The sequence below is a fragment of the Dysidea avara genome, chromosome 6, assembly GCF_963678975.1.
Source record: "Dysidea avara chromosome 6, odDysAvar1.4, whole genome shotgun sequence".
Taxonomy (NCBI): Eukaryota; Metazoa; Porifera; class Demospongiae; order Dictyoceratida; family Dysideidae; genus Dysidea; species Dysidea avara.
Genome location: NC_089277.1, coordinates 32,234,258 through 32,251,103, shown reverse-complemented (window position 1 = coordinate 32,251,103; position 16,846 = coordinate 32,234,258). Strand labels below are relative to the sequence as shown.

General features: G+C 36.2%; 1 protein-coding gene across 1 annotated transcript in view; it reads left to right on the top strand.

The window, feature by feature from the left end:
• LOC136259406 (uncharacterized) overlaps positions 1-10,365 on the top strand; it is a 29,854-nt gene extending 19,489 nt beyond the window's left edge. Inside the window, exons 6-9 of the mRNA XM_066052896.1 lie at positions 628-951; positions 2,867-2,953; positions 3,101-3,439; positions 10,120-10,365. Coding sequence (XP_065908968.1) covers positions 628-951; positions 2,867-2,953; positions 3,101-3,426 — 737 coding nt within the window. The 3' untranslated portion in view covers positions 3,427-3,439; positions 10,120-10,365. The remainder of the gene's footprint in view (positions 1-627; positions 952-2,866; positions 2,954-3,100; positions 3,440-10,119) is intronic.
• Positions 10,366-16,846: the final 6,481 nt, after the last annotated feature.

The following is a 16,846-nucleotide window of genomic DNA, read 5'->3' as shown; positions in this document are numbered from 1 at the left end:
TGCACTGCGTGATATGCAGTATATCTTTGACTTACTGTATTTACTGTATGATATTTAGAATGTTAACCATAACTATTATGTGGTTCAGGCTTTTGTATTGTGATATATAGGACACCATAACATCTAAAGCTCATGCACTATCTTTGTTATTAGTGTTTATTATGATCTGTGCCAATTCATGTGTTTTAGCATCTTTCTACAACACGTTGTTTGGAATGTGTAACATGCACAACAATAAAAAAAATCACGATTTTTAAATTGTGCTATTATCAGTTTCTTTGAAAAGAATATTGAAATATGAAATAACACGAATGCATATTGTGCCCATGATAATAGAAAGTAATTATATGCAAGCATTGGAATATTAGGTAGTGCATTAGCTGACACATCAAATATTTAATTTCATAAATACGGTACAAATGTAATTTTGATGGGTTTACCTAATTTTGTGTATCAGACCATACAATCACCATACACAAAAAAAAGTTCTGCTTTAAACAGTAGCACAAACAAATATTTATTTCATGAACAACCAGATGTTCCAATTCTGTGACCAGCCACACATAATTGGTATTACATTAATGCCTGTATAATGCAGTTTGCTACATTGAATAGTTTTGCATTCAGCTGTAGGTAAAAGTAAAAATCCATCAGAGCTCAGAGTGTTCAAACAATATTACAGCAAGTTGGTGGATTGTTTACCTGCCAAAGAGTTGTCACACTATTTGGTGTCTCAAGGCGTAATCACTCTGATGGACAATGAAGATATCACATGTCCCACTACTTCACGTCATAGAGCAGCAGAGTTGCTTCTAAGTAGAGTTTCTACCTTGTTGCAAGAAGACAATGTAGTACCATTTCAGATGCTACTAGATGTCATGCAGAAACATGGTAATGATGCCATTGTTAGTTTATCAAGTGAAATTCAAAGACTACTGAACAAACACAATGGTAAGAACCAAACTCTTTGGTCAAATGTTTGATGTGTGTGTGCATGCATACATAAGCGTAACTGCATGTTTGTGCTAGTGCTACAGTATTTTAGCACATTTAACATTTTCATGGCTGAATTTCCCAACACACTGAGTCATGCATTATAAGCCTCACTGAACACTAAACCACTTAGTTACTAAGCTTCTAAAAATAAAAGCTATGGACTAACCATCTTGACTACATTGTTTCTGTTTACGTAAATGAAACCACAATGCATAGGCAGCGGAAGGGGGGGGGGGGGCTAGGGGGCTAAAGCCCCCCTTCAGAATGATACTACGCCGAAGTTATCCTTCTTGGTAGGACTGAAAACTGCGATAAAGCGGATCGAAATACTCTAATAGAGCAGTCACTCTAATAAGGCAGTCACAGTATTAGAGCAGTGTGTAGCAAGCAATGTAAGGATTTCTACATTGTTTATCAACTATGAATGCGTAGCTGGTAGGTGGGCAGCTATTGTCAGTTGGTTGTGACCTTTTTTTTTTTTTTTTTGGTCTCACCATACCAAACCAGAGACTAAGTCTGGGTTAGTCCAGCCCCCCTAACTACTTCCTCCGCCTCTGCCACAATGTAATTATAAGACAAAAAACTACAAAATAGGCTAAAAACTAATGAGTAGTCAGCTACAAATAGTCTATAATAAACAAGTGTTACCCTGCATGAAGCTAATTCATAATGACTCCTTACTGAGCGATCATTGTCACAGCTGGTTTCTTCAAATTTTGTCATAATTCCTGTATCATGCATGTACATGAGTGAATGATGCCACATGTCTGAAAAGCCACCAGCAGTCGTTGTCGGTTGTCTTAACGTACCTAGATGATGTTGTTCAAAATATAACTTTTAAGTCCATTATTAAGAAACATGCCTACTTCCCCATTGTAAAGAAACCTTTTACTGGGTTATGCAATAAACCTGCAATAATGCGCAAATGATCCAATTATCCCAGAAACAGAATCTCTGTAAACATGCCCATTTCAGGATAGTCGAAGCATCATACTATCAAATGTACAATTGAAATGTTAGAGTGTTAGAATGATACTTAGCGCTGGTCTTATAGCATCATACCCGTGAATGGGTTAAACTTGTATCGTAGAGTATGGTAGTGCTACATAAAAGGGATCATGAAGATTTGGGTTTTTCTGGCACAAAAAATTACCCTAAAACCAGCTTCACGATACTATTCTGATGCCTTGGCAGTGTTGGTTTGGTACAACCAAGTCCAAAAGTGCCTTCAGTATGATCCTTAATGCTTCCAATAGATTGCTATTAAATTTAAATTTTATCAAGTTTTCTATTGACTGACTAACTGCCTGCCTTCCTGATACCCGATGCTTTTTGACAAGCATAACTCGATAACAGTTAAGGTCACGGGCTTGATTTTTTCACTGTTCGACATTGCTTCATCCCAACAGGTGCATACCACAGCACGTACAATACATGCATCATGGACACTTCAATTTTGAGTCAGTAATTGATAGTTGCTGCATGCATTAAGTCAAAAACGTTACCTCTGGAACAATCTTTTCTTTTGATGCAGTATGAGTGGGTTCACCAGTCATAATAATTTTACAAAAGTCGACAAACAAGTATAAAGAAAAATTAAGAATTTTATGGTCAATTAGGGATCATAGAAAAGTAGTAAAACAAGGGAGGTTGCCTACACCTGCTTATGTACTAGTGGACATTTGATCCCTATGGGTATAGACTGAATCAGGGTATTAAATGTCCACTAGTATATCTGTGGGTGACCTCCATTGTTTCCCTATATACTTTTCTATGACCCTAATTGAACTTTAAATTCTTAAATTTTCCTTATACTTGCTATAATATGTTTAATATTGCCACGATTATACTCTGTCTCTGTTTTCCTAAGAATTCACTGGAGATGCACTATACCCTGCTACATCAGAACCAGCTCTACCAATCAATTTGGTGAAGACATCAGAGCCAGAAAGCATCAGTAAGTTGATAGGATGCACTACCCTTTAGTTTACATATTGCGGAACACCTACATAATTTCTGGGTTATACAGTATGCATAGAAAAGCAATGTGATTCATTTGCTGTTGTGTTAAACATTTACTAATCTAATGTTATGTCACTGTTAGGTTGCCAATCAGCAGAGTACACTGTTATACTTGAATTCTACAGCAAATTAGTTGATGTATTGCAAGTGAAGTCTCTTGCACCATATTTGATAGAAGGACATGTTTTTATACCACAAGATGGGGAAAATGTAGGAACAATTGCTTCAAGAAAACAAGCTGCTGAATTTTTACTTACTAAAATATCAGCTCCATTGAAAGCGGGTTTCAAAAATTGCTCTGTTAGTTTTTATAAATTTTTGGATATCGCTAAGCAACATGGAAATGCTGACACTGTCCAGTTATGTGATGATATTGAGGAAAGGCTTGTAAAAATGAAATTGAATTAAAGTCCAAAAGAAGGTATATATTGAAACATATGTTATATGTGCATGCTTGTGTTGAGTGTATTATATAGTTATACAACGGCCACGAGTGCTCTGCCTGATATAAACGCACGAGCCTGAGGGCCGTCAGGCCCAAAGGCAAGTGCGTTTATACAGGCAGAGCATGAGTGCACGTTGTATAACTGTTATGTACCACTCACCAAATAGGTGGGTAAAGTTTCAGAAGACAGCTGTAACACTTATAAAGGCCAAGTTTCTAACATCGATTGTGGGTAACCAAGCCGGACGTTGCGATGACGTTCCCCCTGCAGTACTGCAGCCACCTGAGATATTGAAAGCTAGTACGCTATGGGTTATATCACTAACCTGCATTCGCTGTTCGACTCTCATCATGTAGTGCTCAGCATGCCAGCGTGCCATATAGACTAAGCATCAGACTAATCGTCATAGTGATTCTCTCGAGCGAAAAAAGCAGCTAAATAGATGGTTTAAGTAAACAAAATCTAACTACTAAACGATACTAGTCTAATTCTTACTGTTCACACTGGCTAAACTCGAATCTGGTGGCATGACAAAACTGGTTACCACAATCGAACGTAAAGGTTAGTATTATTTAGAATATATTTGTTTTATTGAGTCATTGTCGAAGTGGACTACAGTTTAATCTGGGCCAAGATGGCACCAGACTAGTAAGGTGTATGAGTACGTTTACATATATGTAGACTAGAGTTGTGGCTACCCGCGTTGGCTTTTTCGATCGCCATTGGCTGCTTGTAAACATTATACGTATTGGTGACGTTATGGCCCACAATCGACCTTTACATGTCAGGCTATAAAAGAATTCGAGTGATCTGTGAAGTGTCTTTCCACCTATTAGGTGAGGTGTCGTAGTGGTCTTTGCCACCGGCACTTGTGCTATGCTGCACAAAACCGCAGCCAGTGCAATATCTGTATATTGCACTGCGGTCGGTGCATTATAACTTATAATGCACTTGTTGTGGTCTACAAAACCGCAACCAGTGCGTTATAAGTTATAATGCACTCGCTGCGGTCTGCAGCAGTGCAATATACAAATTATGGCACCGGTGGTGCCTTTGAACTGCCCACGCAGAGTGGTACATATCACATTAATCTATAAGTTGTATATAGACACCTGGCACTTATTACTTGTAAACCACTAGAAACACCTTATTGCTCTTTGTAGCAGCTGCTGCATCCTTTTGACAAGGCATGGGTTTCATTAGTTGCAGTAAGTCTTATTCTACAGATTAAGCCATTGTAATTTTGTAGCTGTCCTTACTGGCCATTTAGGACCAAGCATTTATTTGAGCCTGGCTTTATAGGTTGTAATAAAGCACTGCCACATAGAAAATACAGCACAAGGGGATATGTTGAAAGGAAAATACTGCACATGACTAAGCTGAGTGCTGCATGTACCTTGAGACTCCCCTGAATGCAGTATTTTTTGTTTGTACACACAAGCATAAATGGTGCTTTCAGTGCTATATTGTACTTCCTGGTCATTTTGCATGGAGTAATCACCTCTGAGTGCCAGAACTGTTTCAATTTTTGGTGATCAGACTATCAGTAAGTGTCCATGTATATAATCCATTTCTGGTTGTAGAACCAACTGGCAGAATTATACTCGGGCAATAGTTTCAGCAGCTTTACAATTTCACGCATGTGATCAATTGTGTTGTAACATTCCTTACATAAATGTTCTGCATAACTGTACTGTATGATGTATTTCCCAAGTGTCCTGTATTTACCCTATAATCCACATAGCTAACTGTACTGTATTTGTCCAATTGCATAACTGTATTGTATGACTCAATTAGCTAGCTACTTGATACTGTGTGGAAAATGCAGTTATGGAAACACTTTCCACACAAAGTAAAATGTGGACAAATGCGGGGCATAACAACTATGACTTTGTCAAAATAAAATTGATAACTGAGTTAATCATGAGGCAACACTGTTTAATTAAAATTATTGATAAACTACAGTATGTAATATTTTTGGAATTTACCAATGCTGTGTAAGGTGATTGCGGTAGCTTTAGAGACTTTCCAGTTGTACATAGGAAATAGATCTCAGATGCTGCGGGATGCCCCTGAGGAATTTTCACAATAACAAATTTGCAAAGATTAAAATTTGCTGAAGTGTAATAAACTTATTATGCATAAGCACACAATTTAGCCATTGTATGTCTACCTACTGTAGAATGGTCAGGTTCCAATTTCTGACGTACCTCAGTAAGCTAAAATTGCAGTGGATTTACAGTACAAGTTCAATTTAACTACACTGTACATAGACATTTCTTACTAAGCTATCCCCAATTAAGCGCCCATGCATTGCCAATTTTACAGGCACATAATTGCCATGTTTTGTATTGCCCCAGAGACAGGGGTCTATTGACTAATAAATAAGTATCTACAGGAATTAGATACCTGTATGAAATTCGAGTATTTTGCCTTTCTGTGGTCTAATTTATATACATGTCTAAAATATTTGATTATGGCTAGTCACACGTAACTTTGTAGCTATATTTGTTATAATGAGAAGACAAGTCCTAGGGTTATCACAGAAAGAATTTCAGGAGTGTTTAATGTATTGTTTACAATGTATATCAAGAGCTAAAGGAGTAAACTTTATTATAGAGAGGTTTAATCAGATTGTCTGTAATGTGGGTGTGTTCCTCATTCAAAACAAGCCAAAATATGCCATAAAACTAGTTTTCACCTTTACCTAACAATTTCCAACTTGCAAGGATACTAAAACGTCTTCTTCTGACTGGCAAGACTCTGATTCATGATAATATAGTCACATGAACATTAATTAATTTATTCCCATAATTGTTCTCAGTCTGAGCCTTTATAGAATAAACAGAACGGTTTCACTATTTTTCTTCCACATCAAGACTGTGCTTGCTTTGATGAAAGTGGCTTGCTCTTTAAAAGTGCAACCACTTTACCAGGATACATCTTAATGTACACCAGTGTAGGTATACATGACAATTGTATTCCCGGAATTCCTTTGTCTGAAGTGTGAAAGTGTTACATGATTTGTTAAGCGACTCTAAAGATAATTATCATGCAGCATCAGTATGCATACATTTTGTAGTCCATGGCAACTTGTTTACACGGACTTTCATTTTTTAATCCTTGGTGTAAAGCCGTTAGATTTACACCTTGCAACTGCAGAACTAAGAAATGGGAGTCATTTAACACATTAAAAACCACTTTGACACCTCATATCAAAGGAAACCACAAGGCTATATTTCATGTATTGCCCTGACCACAGGGCGATATCATGATACCACCCTGTGGTTAGGACAATAGCATGATATAGCCCTGACCACAACTGCCTTTTATGCTGAGGCAGTTACAAAGCATCGGAGACCTTTTATTATTTATATATTTATATAGAACTGCTTAAAGTTTTGCATTGTGGTTTTGAGTTTAACATGTTGGTTTAGTTAGGCTAGGAATTGTTTTGAAGGAAACAGAAATGAGTGAGTCATAGTTCAGTTACTAGGCATCACTAAAATGATGATTGCAATGTGGGGATTGTTTTTCTACCCAGTACATATCAACTGCATGAAAAGATGCCTCAGACTTTCCCAACCTATATACTTAAGTATTTATTTTGGCACCTTAGCTTACTATAGGCATCCACAAAGTGGTTATTTGGTTAAAAATAGTATCACTACAACCAGTGAAACCTACAATCATTTCATTTTGTGCCCACAATTTAAACCCACAATCGATGTTTGCAGACATCTGTATAAAAATGATGTGGTGAATGCAGGTTTGTCTTCCTTCACCTACATGTATTAGGCAAGCATACCTGTAAATCATGATTACTTCACTGTACAGAGAGATATTCTTACTCTCCATGAACATTGGTATATTAGATATTTCAGTTCATGTATTCCTTCGCTGTTTGCTAAAGTGATTCATACGTACATACAGTGTAAAATTATTTATGTAGCATCAAGAGTTCATAATATATATAATTATTTATGAATTCTTGGTAGCATGCATTTTATAGCCAATATATTTCAGTGGCATTTATCTAAAAAAAAAACAGAATTGTGACTGGATGTGGAAAATCGGTCTTATCACTCATGTCAGCAGATTCAATTTTTTACTGGAGCATAAAGCTACATGAATAAACCATCTAATTTCACAATCAAAATCAGCTAGATTTGAGTGGTCTGCTTTTTCTGGCTGCTTTTCCCAAGTCTAGTGGCGATCCATACGTATGGTGTGGGGCCTTAATGGAGCTCTGGTCAGCCTGTGAATGGCTGTATGTGGCTGTACAGATCCGTGGTGTTGAATAAAGACCTCTGCTGTAAATTTCCTTTCATTTTAGCTAGTTTTGATACCTGAATGGCCCATAACTTGGCCTAATTTATCCCTACACCTTCCTTTTTAATTTTTAAAACAGCTTCTTACCCACCTTCCAGGCCCCCACATCCCTCTCCTTTTGAAGCTCGTCTGATACAGTCAACACAGTTTAAAAACTATATAAAATGGTGGGAAATTTAGCTGTTGGCTACTTGCACAATAAATGCTCTGGAAGGTAAGGAATTGGTGTAAAACATGTGAAAATTTGGTACAAAAAGCTTTAACCATTGGAGAGCTACAACACACTAAATACTTAAAGCCGGCATTTCTCGATACTTTTAAATAAGCGATAAGACCGGTTTTCCCAGACTGGGTCACAATTATGTGAACAAGTATTTTTCTCATATTACAAAAGATTCTTGATGTGGTAGGAGAAATGGTGATGTCGGTGAGGATTAACAGGGGCAGATCCAGAACCTGGCAAGGGGGGGGCAAGTTTTAGGTGTTACAGAGAGCCAGATCCTCTTGTTAGTTGCTACATTTTGAAGCAGCAAATAATACACCTCTTAGCAGTATCTAACTGTTGATTTTTACCATTTTGGCCTTTGCAGATGACTGCGAAGTCTGCTTTAAAGCTCTGAATGTCTTAAACAACAGCAACTCAATAATTATTTTAGAGGTGCTTAGTACACACTAAGGTGCTGGGTGACAATGTCATAGCTAGTTTAACTTTGATTCGCTTTAGTTTCAGGTGAATTCATAATAAATGCTAGTAAAATGTGCATATTTTCGTGAGTTTTATAAAGTGATCTTGGCCTGGCATAAAGTTAAGTATTTTAATCAGAACTATGGCTCGTCCACAAAGTGAGGGGGCCGGGGCATTTATCCCAAATGCCCCATCCTGGATCTGCCACTGATGAGAAATTAAGTTTATGTGTCCTTATCATGGCTACAAATATTAAAACTGCAGCATGTAATGTACGTATCAACTTAAGTAGGGACAAATGTCAACTAGTAAAACTGCAGGTGAGGATGACCTCGCTTGTTTCATTGGCTTTCTTTAACCTGTGAAATGTATTTTTTCTTTCACTTCCACTATAGTTTGTTTACTATTTTGTAGTAACATACATGTACTGACCGCATCAAAGGAAAGAATAGCAGCATACACGTTAATCATGTGTCTGGATGTGTGCCCAAATTATCAAAGACTAAATGAGAAGTTGCCATTCCTCTTCTTTATCGGCTATATATGTTCTGTCCATTACACAGCATTACAAATGAAGGACAGTATGAGAAGTGCCTCTGCAATCAATCCAGTCATTATGAGAACATGTGCCTCAACCAAGGGCATTTCTAGAAAATTTGATGACTGGTTTCCACTCCAAAGTAAAGATTACCATACAGAAACCAAAGTCATAGAACCTTACTGACACAGTAGGCAGTTGGTTCCACTTTGACAAACGTAGCATGTCAAAAACAAGCTAGCAATTGGTAAATATCACCCCACAATATTGTTTTACCATTTAATTTCACCATTCCAGGTATTTGTAAAAATGCAATCACAATACTCCAAAACCCTACAATAATATTGTTAGAGGTGCTTACACAATTGAAAATGTTGGAGAAGATATTTTGTGTAATTTTGTGATGAAGATGAGTAATTCACTAGAAATCACTTTTCATTGTGCAATACATAATTGTTGGTGATTTTTTATTAAGCTGACTGCTTTCGGAAATCAGTACCTAGCCTCCACTATCAACTGCAAAGTAGCTGTTTAACTTCAGTTCCAGCTATGTTCTACTCATCATACAGTCTTATACAAATGATTAACAGTACAAGAAGCACTTCTGCGATCAATCCAGTCACACTAACTGCCTAAGCTATGTCATGTGTTACACAGGTCAATGCCTATATGATAGTGGAGAAAGAAATGGGATGCAAAGAAGGTCCATGATGTATATATTGTATAGCTGCCACTGCAGTTGGTGAAAAGGCACATTATGCATGGGCTAAAACACATTGTTAAGCGAAGAAATTAAGCACATACTCTTATCCATAGTCGATTGACTGGAGGTATCAGTCAGTCAGTCAGTCAGTCAGTCAGTCAGTCAGTCAGTCGGTCAGTTAGTAGAAAATTCAGTTAATTTGTTTATTTCATAGAAACTTGTTGGAACGGTTTGGGGTCACTATGATGACATTTATAGGCTTGGTTATGCCAATATTGCCAAACGGGAAGATGAGGGTGATTTTTGGGGTTATATTCCTGGGCAAGAAATCCCAAACCTCCATGGACCCTACTATACAGTAATACCATATTGTATGATATACGTTTATCTATTACAGGTGCCTATATACAAGTAGAGTTTGACTGTTTATTTCTTAGTTTCAGTTATACACACATTAGGTCTATTAATTACACTAGCTGTATATGCATGTAGTCACATTAATTGTACTACACTTTCAATTAGAATGTAGTAGCTACATGTAGTTGTGAACTGAAGTTTGACATGATGCATTGCTGAACTGTTACACTTATGCATATAGAACACTGTTACATATATATGTCATTATGTTAGAGATGTTAATATAATCATGGGCGTAACAACCAGAGGGTGGGGGTAGGAGCTTGTGATTTTCTGATTGTAATATCAAGATACTCTAATAGGTCAGTCAGTTACTCTAATAAAGCAGTCACAGTATTCAGAGAAGCAGTGTAGCAAACTATGAAGTTGTGAATAAGGATTTTTATGTGCTTTATCAGTGATACAGTCTATATTATTTAGTGAAGGATAGTAGGTGTTGACTTTTTCTTTTTTTTTGTGCTCTTCAACACCAAACTAGAGCCCCCTATCTAAAAATATCTTGCTACACCTATGTATGTTTATAAAGTGCATACATGTATAATAAGAATGACATGCAGTCACATGCTCCATAACTATAAAGTTTTGAAATGACACACAAAGTTACTGTCTTGATTCATGGCATTTGCTGGCTCAATAAAATGGTTGATTGCATGAGAATCTGTAAACTAATTACCTTGATCACCATTCAAGATCAAGTGAGCCATTGGTCAGGATGGGCATCTCCAATCCAATGACATTTTGATTAGTGTGAGGAACATAATAAATCAGTCAAATAATTGCACTTGCACTGTCATAACTATGTGTGCAATATTACAATGCAGTATGTGACTAGTAGTCAACTGAACTGTATACTAAATGTACAGACTATATCCATGCTTGCACTGTCTTGTTGCTATGAAAGGCATTGAATTTAATTTGTCACTGCAATAACTAGGCTTGAAACTGTATACTCTTTGCAGTCTTTTCACGTCTGACTTTCCACCAAGCTTATTAATAGTATTTTATTAACATTCTGCTACAAGCTAATAAAATTGGAAAAGAAAAGAATATTGTATGATGATTATGTTATGATGGGAAGTTGTTGTCATGTAAAGGATAGTGTGAAAGAATAGGAACATAAAAGCAGTGACGTCTTGTATAAACATCATCACATCATCTTTAAAATTAATTGACTGAATTTTGATGACAAAACAAGGCTTCCACAGTCCACACACATCCAATTTTCTGATTTTCCAACTTAACTTGACTACTCACGATCAGTAAGCACACTTCTATTGTTTCTTCCTACATTGAGTTACGGTGCTTTAGTCATAAAAGTGGACATGTGTGGAAGCCTACTTTGTTTGTCAAATTCAGTCACCTTTATGAAAATGATATTTCTAACATATACTTGTAGGCTGGGAAAATTTCTACATGTATGTACTTAGTAATTCAAAACTGGTCCTGCATAGCTGTCCCATTTTGATAAAATTAATATTGTTGAGGGCATTAACATTTTTGGTATTGACAAAACAGAGAATTTCTTATCATCTTCAGTTCAGATCAAAAAGCCTGACGTGTTAATAAAACTATCCAATTTGTTTGCTGTTTTTTGAAGCAAGACATAAATTTATTCAAGGTGGCATGGAATTGAGAAAAGAATGATCAATTTAAGAGGCAATGATAAATTAATAATTTTATTACTTCAGTGATTTACGTAGGTAAAGCTTCTAATGTCATCTTCCAACTCAATCTCAAACAGTGCAACTGAACATCCAATTTGTCACAGTATAATAGTCACCATTTTTGTTTTTGTATCTATCTCTTTCCTCTTAACTGGCTGGATTCTAGCTTCACTAATCAGATGCATGATCACAACTTGATGAATGATGATAAACATGTGCATGAAATGCTGACATTATTAGTGGCATAAACTTTATTGTTATAAGTGTTCAAATTTCTGAGCACAATCTCAGAATTAGCTATTATGATGCAACTAGACCTGAGTCAAATATGCTCAAAAGTTCGCCCAAATTGCAGTTGCTTTCAGGAATTTCCCATAATTTTCACCTATTATGCTCTTCATGTTCCCATTATGCTTGCATTATGCTGCTTAAAAAGCGAGAAACTCTGGTTATAGCTTTATCCTGTGAAGTTACAGTGTTTGAACACTTTGATTCAATACATGATATCTAAAAAATTTCATGCATTTTGCATGAACATGTTCTTGCAGATATTAATCAGTGCATATGAATATTGCTAGAAAATAAATTTCCATTAAACATGCCAGTGATTAATACATACATGCATTAACTACGTACCTATTAAATGCATACATTAATAAGTTTTGTATAGTGCTTTATAATAATACACTATAGCAGCTGTAGTTGTAAACACTGTTACTGGTCTCAAAACATAGCTAAGGTATATACTTCATGACCTCATATAGTAGGGTCAAAAATTGTGATTTTGTGACCAACCTCTGGCTAACAAAGTTTGATAGTTTAATATGGTACTTTAGCATATTTTAAACAAAATGAGCTCCCACACCACTTTTTAAAGTCTGGGGAAAGTTCAGTAGAGCCAAAAGTCTAAAATGGCTACTAGCTAGCATGCGCAAAAATAAAACAATGATAAAAAATTCAAATAAAGGTTCTTTTTAGACTAATTTGGGGTATAGGAATCCATTTCTGATGTTATTTTTGTGATTGGATATTCCTATAACAAATTAAAGAAGTTTAGGTTTGGTAGCTACTGGAACAAACAACTAGCTAGCTGTTTACAGTGATTAAGCCTTGTTCTTTCAGCTCCACAGTCAGTAGTACCTTTCTTGACAGTGCACAACCCCCTTGACAGAGTTAGCTGACTAAAACTAGCTGACTGTCAATTCTTTGCAATGAAAAGCAATAAATGGCTGATGCCAAAAATTGTCAACAACATTGGTCGAATTCAAGCTGCTCAGGTGAATAGAAAACAACTCTCTCAAAAGTACGAGAATATACTCTAGCACGAATGCGCAGAGATGGGCAAGCTGTACAAGATCTAGCATCATGCTTCAACATTGCTTTCCTTTTGATCCAGTGTCACCTGCTCTAAGAACCTTACAATTAGCTATTCCAGCTATGCCTGAGCTCATTTGATACTTCAAGAAGGTCAGGCAAGATGGGGAGACCGAGTTAATAAAATTTTTTATGGATGAGCGCATTTGTTCTAAAAAAAATCCATAAAATATAATTCACATCTCACCTTTGCAGGAATTCCATCAAGAAAAGTCTCTGAAAAGACACTTAGAATGAAACAAGGAAAAATGGATAGCAGGACACTAGCATCCGTGTTGATGTCAGTGGTCTACTGAGTTCATGAAACATCGTGTATCTGAAGAATACATAACACTGTTTAATCCCAATGGTTCTTTCAGAAAGACTCAAAAGAGCAAACTTCTGCAGACGTTAGCATTACAGCCCCTTGATGTCAATTCCTACACAGCATTAGTGGGCATTAGGGACCAGTCTATTTTGCTTTTTTTTCTACCTATTTTTCTTTCCAGCAATTCTTTTATTTTTCACCTATTATGCTCCATATTTTGCTCAAGAATTATAAATTTTGCTCAGCACTGATCTTTGTTAATTGAATATTTACAAGTGCAAAGCTACAGTTTCGCCTTAAAGTGACTGTTCTATTAGAGTATCTCGATCAAAAATTACTTCTAACATGTAAAGCAAGAAGCCAGCTAATATTGCTTAACATGTGTGACTGTTTTATTAGGGTACCTCGATTGTCACTTGTTGTTCCTGTAACAATTAGCTATGCATTGTCGATATTTTAGCGTGTTTGACTGTTCTATTAGAGTATCTCGATCTTTTGTGCAATTTTTATGTCCACTTCACAAAAATTGCACCTATTATGCCAGCATTTTGCTCATTGCTTTTACCCAACCATTATGCCAAAAATTTTGCTGGCGAAATCGACGGGTCCCTAGTGGGCATGATGTAGCACCTGCCATCACCTACAGGTCAAGAATGATGGGTCTCCATGCATACACTTGGGGTGACTACACCAACAAAATAGGGTCTGTGATTCTGGCGCAGCTGCAGCATGCCAGTGTTACCACCATCATCTTCATCAATGATCCCCATGACTATGCTGAGTCCATCATTTTAGCCATCAAAATAATATTATGATGAGCATGAATTGCCCATTCAGAGTCAAGGTCCCATACCCAATGTATATATGAAGCCAGCTGATCTATTTTTCATGGCTTGCAAATTCTTTACACTGCTGGCAACAAGAAACGCCTCCAGGCTCTAACCAAAACTCATTAGCTCTCAATTCTTTCAAAAATGCTTTCTGGCATTATGTTGAAAATCATTCCAGCATAATTACCGCACCCCTAATACCAAGAGTACATAATATATACACTCACCATCAAGCCTAGGCTGTGTTCCAAGGCCTTTTACTTGTGTATATTGTATATATATATCATTCAAACCTTCAATTGCAAGACAATGCAAATGAACTATTTATATATATATATTATACTGTGACTGTTCTAATAGAGTGATTCATTCTCTTAATCTTTCTTAAGTTCAATAATACAATATATTATGTACTCTTGCTAATACTGATGTGTATATTATTGTGTCTTTCGTGAGGTGCAAAGTTATTAAATGATGAAATTTTAATTGATTACAGATTACAGGTGGACATAAAATCATTGGAATATCCAAAAAACAAAGTCGTAACTTTTATTAAAATCAGTTAAATGCTCAGTATTTATACAAAGTATCTCTTTTGGTGAAAGGGTTAAAACTGACTTCAAGATGGATCTTCAGCCTACCTTTCTTTATGCCTAGCTATTAGGGACCCGCCGATTATGCTCATAATTTTACCTATTATGCTATGCTGGACTGCTCAAAAATTCACCTATTATGTTTAAATTAATGCTCAATATGTACCTATTATGCTCGATTATGCTCAATGTTCATGCCTTAGTTCATATGCTTTGCTACTAGTTTAACACTGTATAGAAAGAAAAAAATGAGTGGCTGGAACACAAATAATAAATTCTTGCTGCATGCCTGCATGCCTGCATGTAAGAGAAAAGATCGATATACTCTAATAGAACAGTCAGTTTGATGATTGTTCTATTACAGTTACTGACTGCTCTATTAGAGTATATCGATCTTATTTGCAATTGTCATTTTTCCAACAAGAATTTACACTATCGTACAAATATTTAACCTATCATGCTGGCATTATGCTCAATGCTTTTAGGTACCTATTATACTCAAAATTATGCCAGCATAATCGACGGGTCCCTACTAGCTATGCAAGCAAGTTAGCATTTTAATTACTTTCAAACAATCACTAAACATTGAGCAGGAGTTAGCAGGAGATGATAAAATTAATTATGATGAAAACTATTAATTACTTTCATAATATCATAATAATGACATGAGACTTAACAATGCAGACAGCAGGGGAATCTGAAACATAAATTAAACAATAAGTGGCCTAAGTGTGTACATGCAACTGCACATGTACATTTCAGAAACGCACCCTATAATACATTAAACAGTACTTCCTCTCTACTTTATTACCATGGTTCCCTTCTGAGTAACTTCCCTGATTAATATAGTATACTTTGTGATGGTATCATCTATTGTATGCTGGCTCCACAACAGACCATGAACAATAGCTAGCTATAGCGGACCAGGCCAAACAGAGAGGGGCCATTTTTGACAATGAAATATTCACAGTAGAGTGTACAAATTTAATATTTCTTGTTAACGATTGTGCCAGAGCCAATTGAATTTGTAGCCAGCATACACTCACCATCAAGCCTGTGTTCCAAGGCCTTTTACTTGTGTATATTATATATATATATATATATATATATATATATATCATTCAAACCTACAATTGCAAGACAATGCAAATGAACTATTTATATATATATATATATTATACTGTGACTGTTCTAATAGAGTGATTCATTCCCTTAATCTTTCTTAAGTTCAATAATACAAGCATTGCACAATAATAGTAGGGATGCAGAACTTCTGCCTCTTTCCTCATTTCTACCTAACAGACCATATAGTTAATATTACATATTCATATACATGTCAAAGTGTGTAAGTTGATCATTATTGTATCAATAATAGTATAATCATTCAACAAGTTAGTACAGCCAGTAAATGTTACCCTTGACTGCTTCTATATAGGTATGATCATGTACCAGAACTAGCATCAAAATGTTGATTGAAGAAGTCTTCAAACCGCGGCTGTTAGTAATACTATAATGTAACTGTTTCAATGTATAAGTGGTGCCATCACAGATTTGACCTTTGGTGACCTTTATAAGTATGACCACTTTTGCTCAGAAATCTGTCTCCTTTATGTGGTCATTTTTCTCCAGAATTCTGTCTATCACCCTGAGGAAAATAATTGTTGGATCCGCCAGTTATAAGGGATGCTGGAGCTATATAGTAGCTAAGTATTTATAGCTAGCCATGTTTTGTAGCTACAACTTAGTTCATGTCCAACTCATGCGTGGGTGTATGCACTCAGATCATAAAGTTCTTTCTTAGCTAGCTTGTTGTCTGAATCTCAGAATCTGTATGTGTTGAAGTGTATTTATCTAAGGTTTGTGTTGGATACCACTACCAGCCAATTATACTTTGCAGCTGTGCTCAATAGTACTATCCCTACTGTGCATATAATAATGC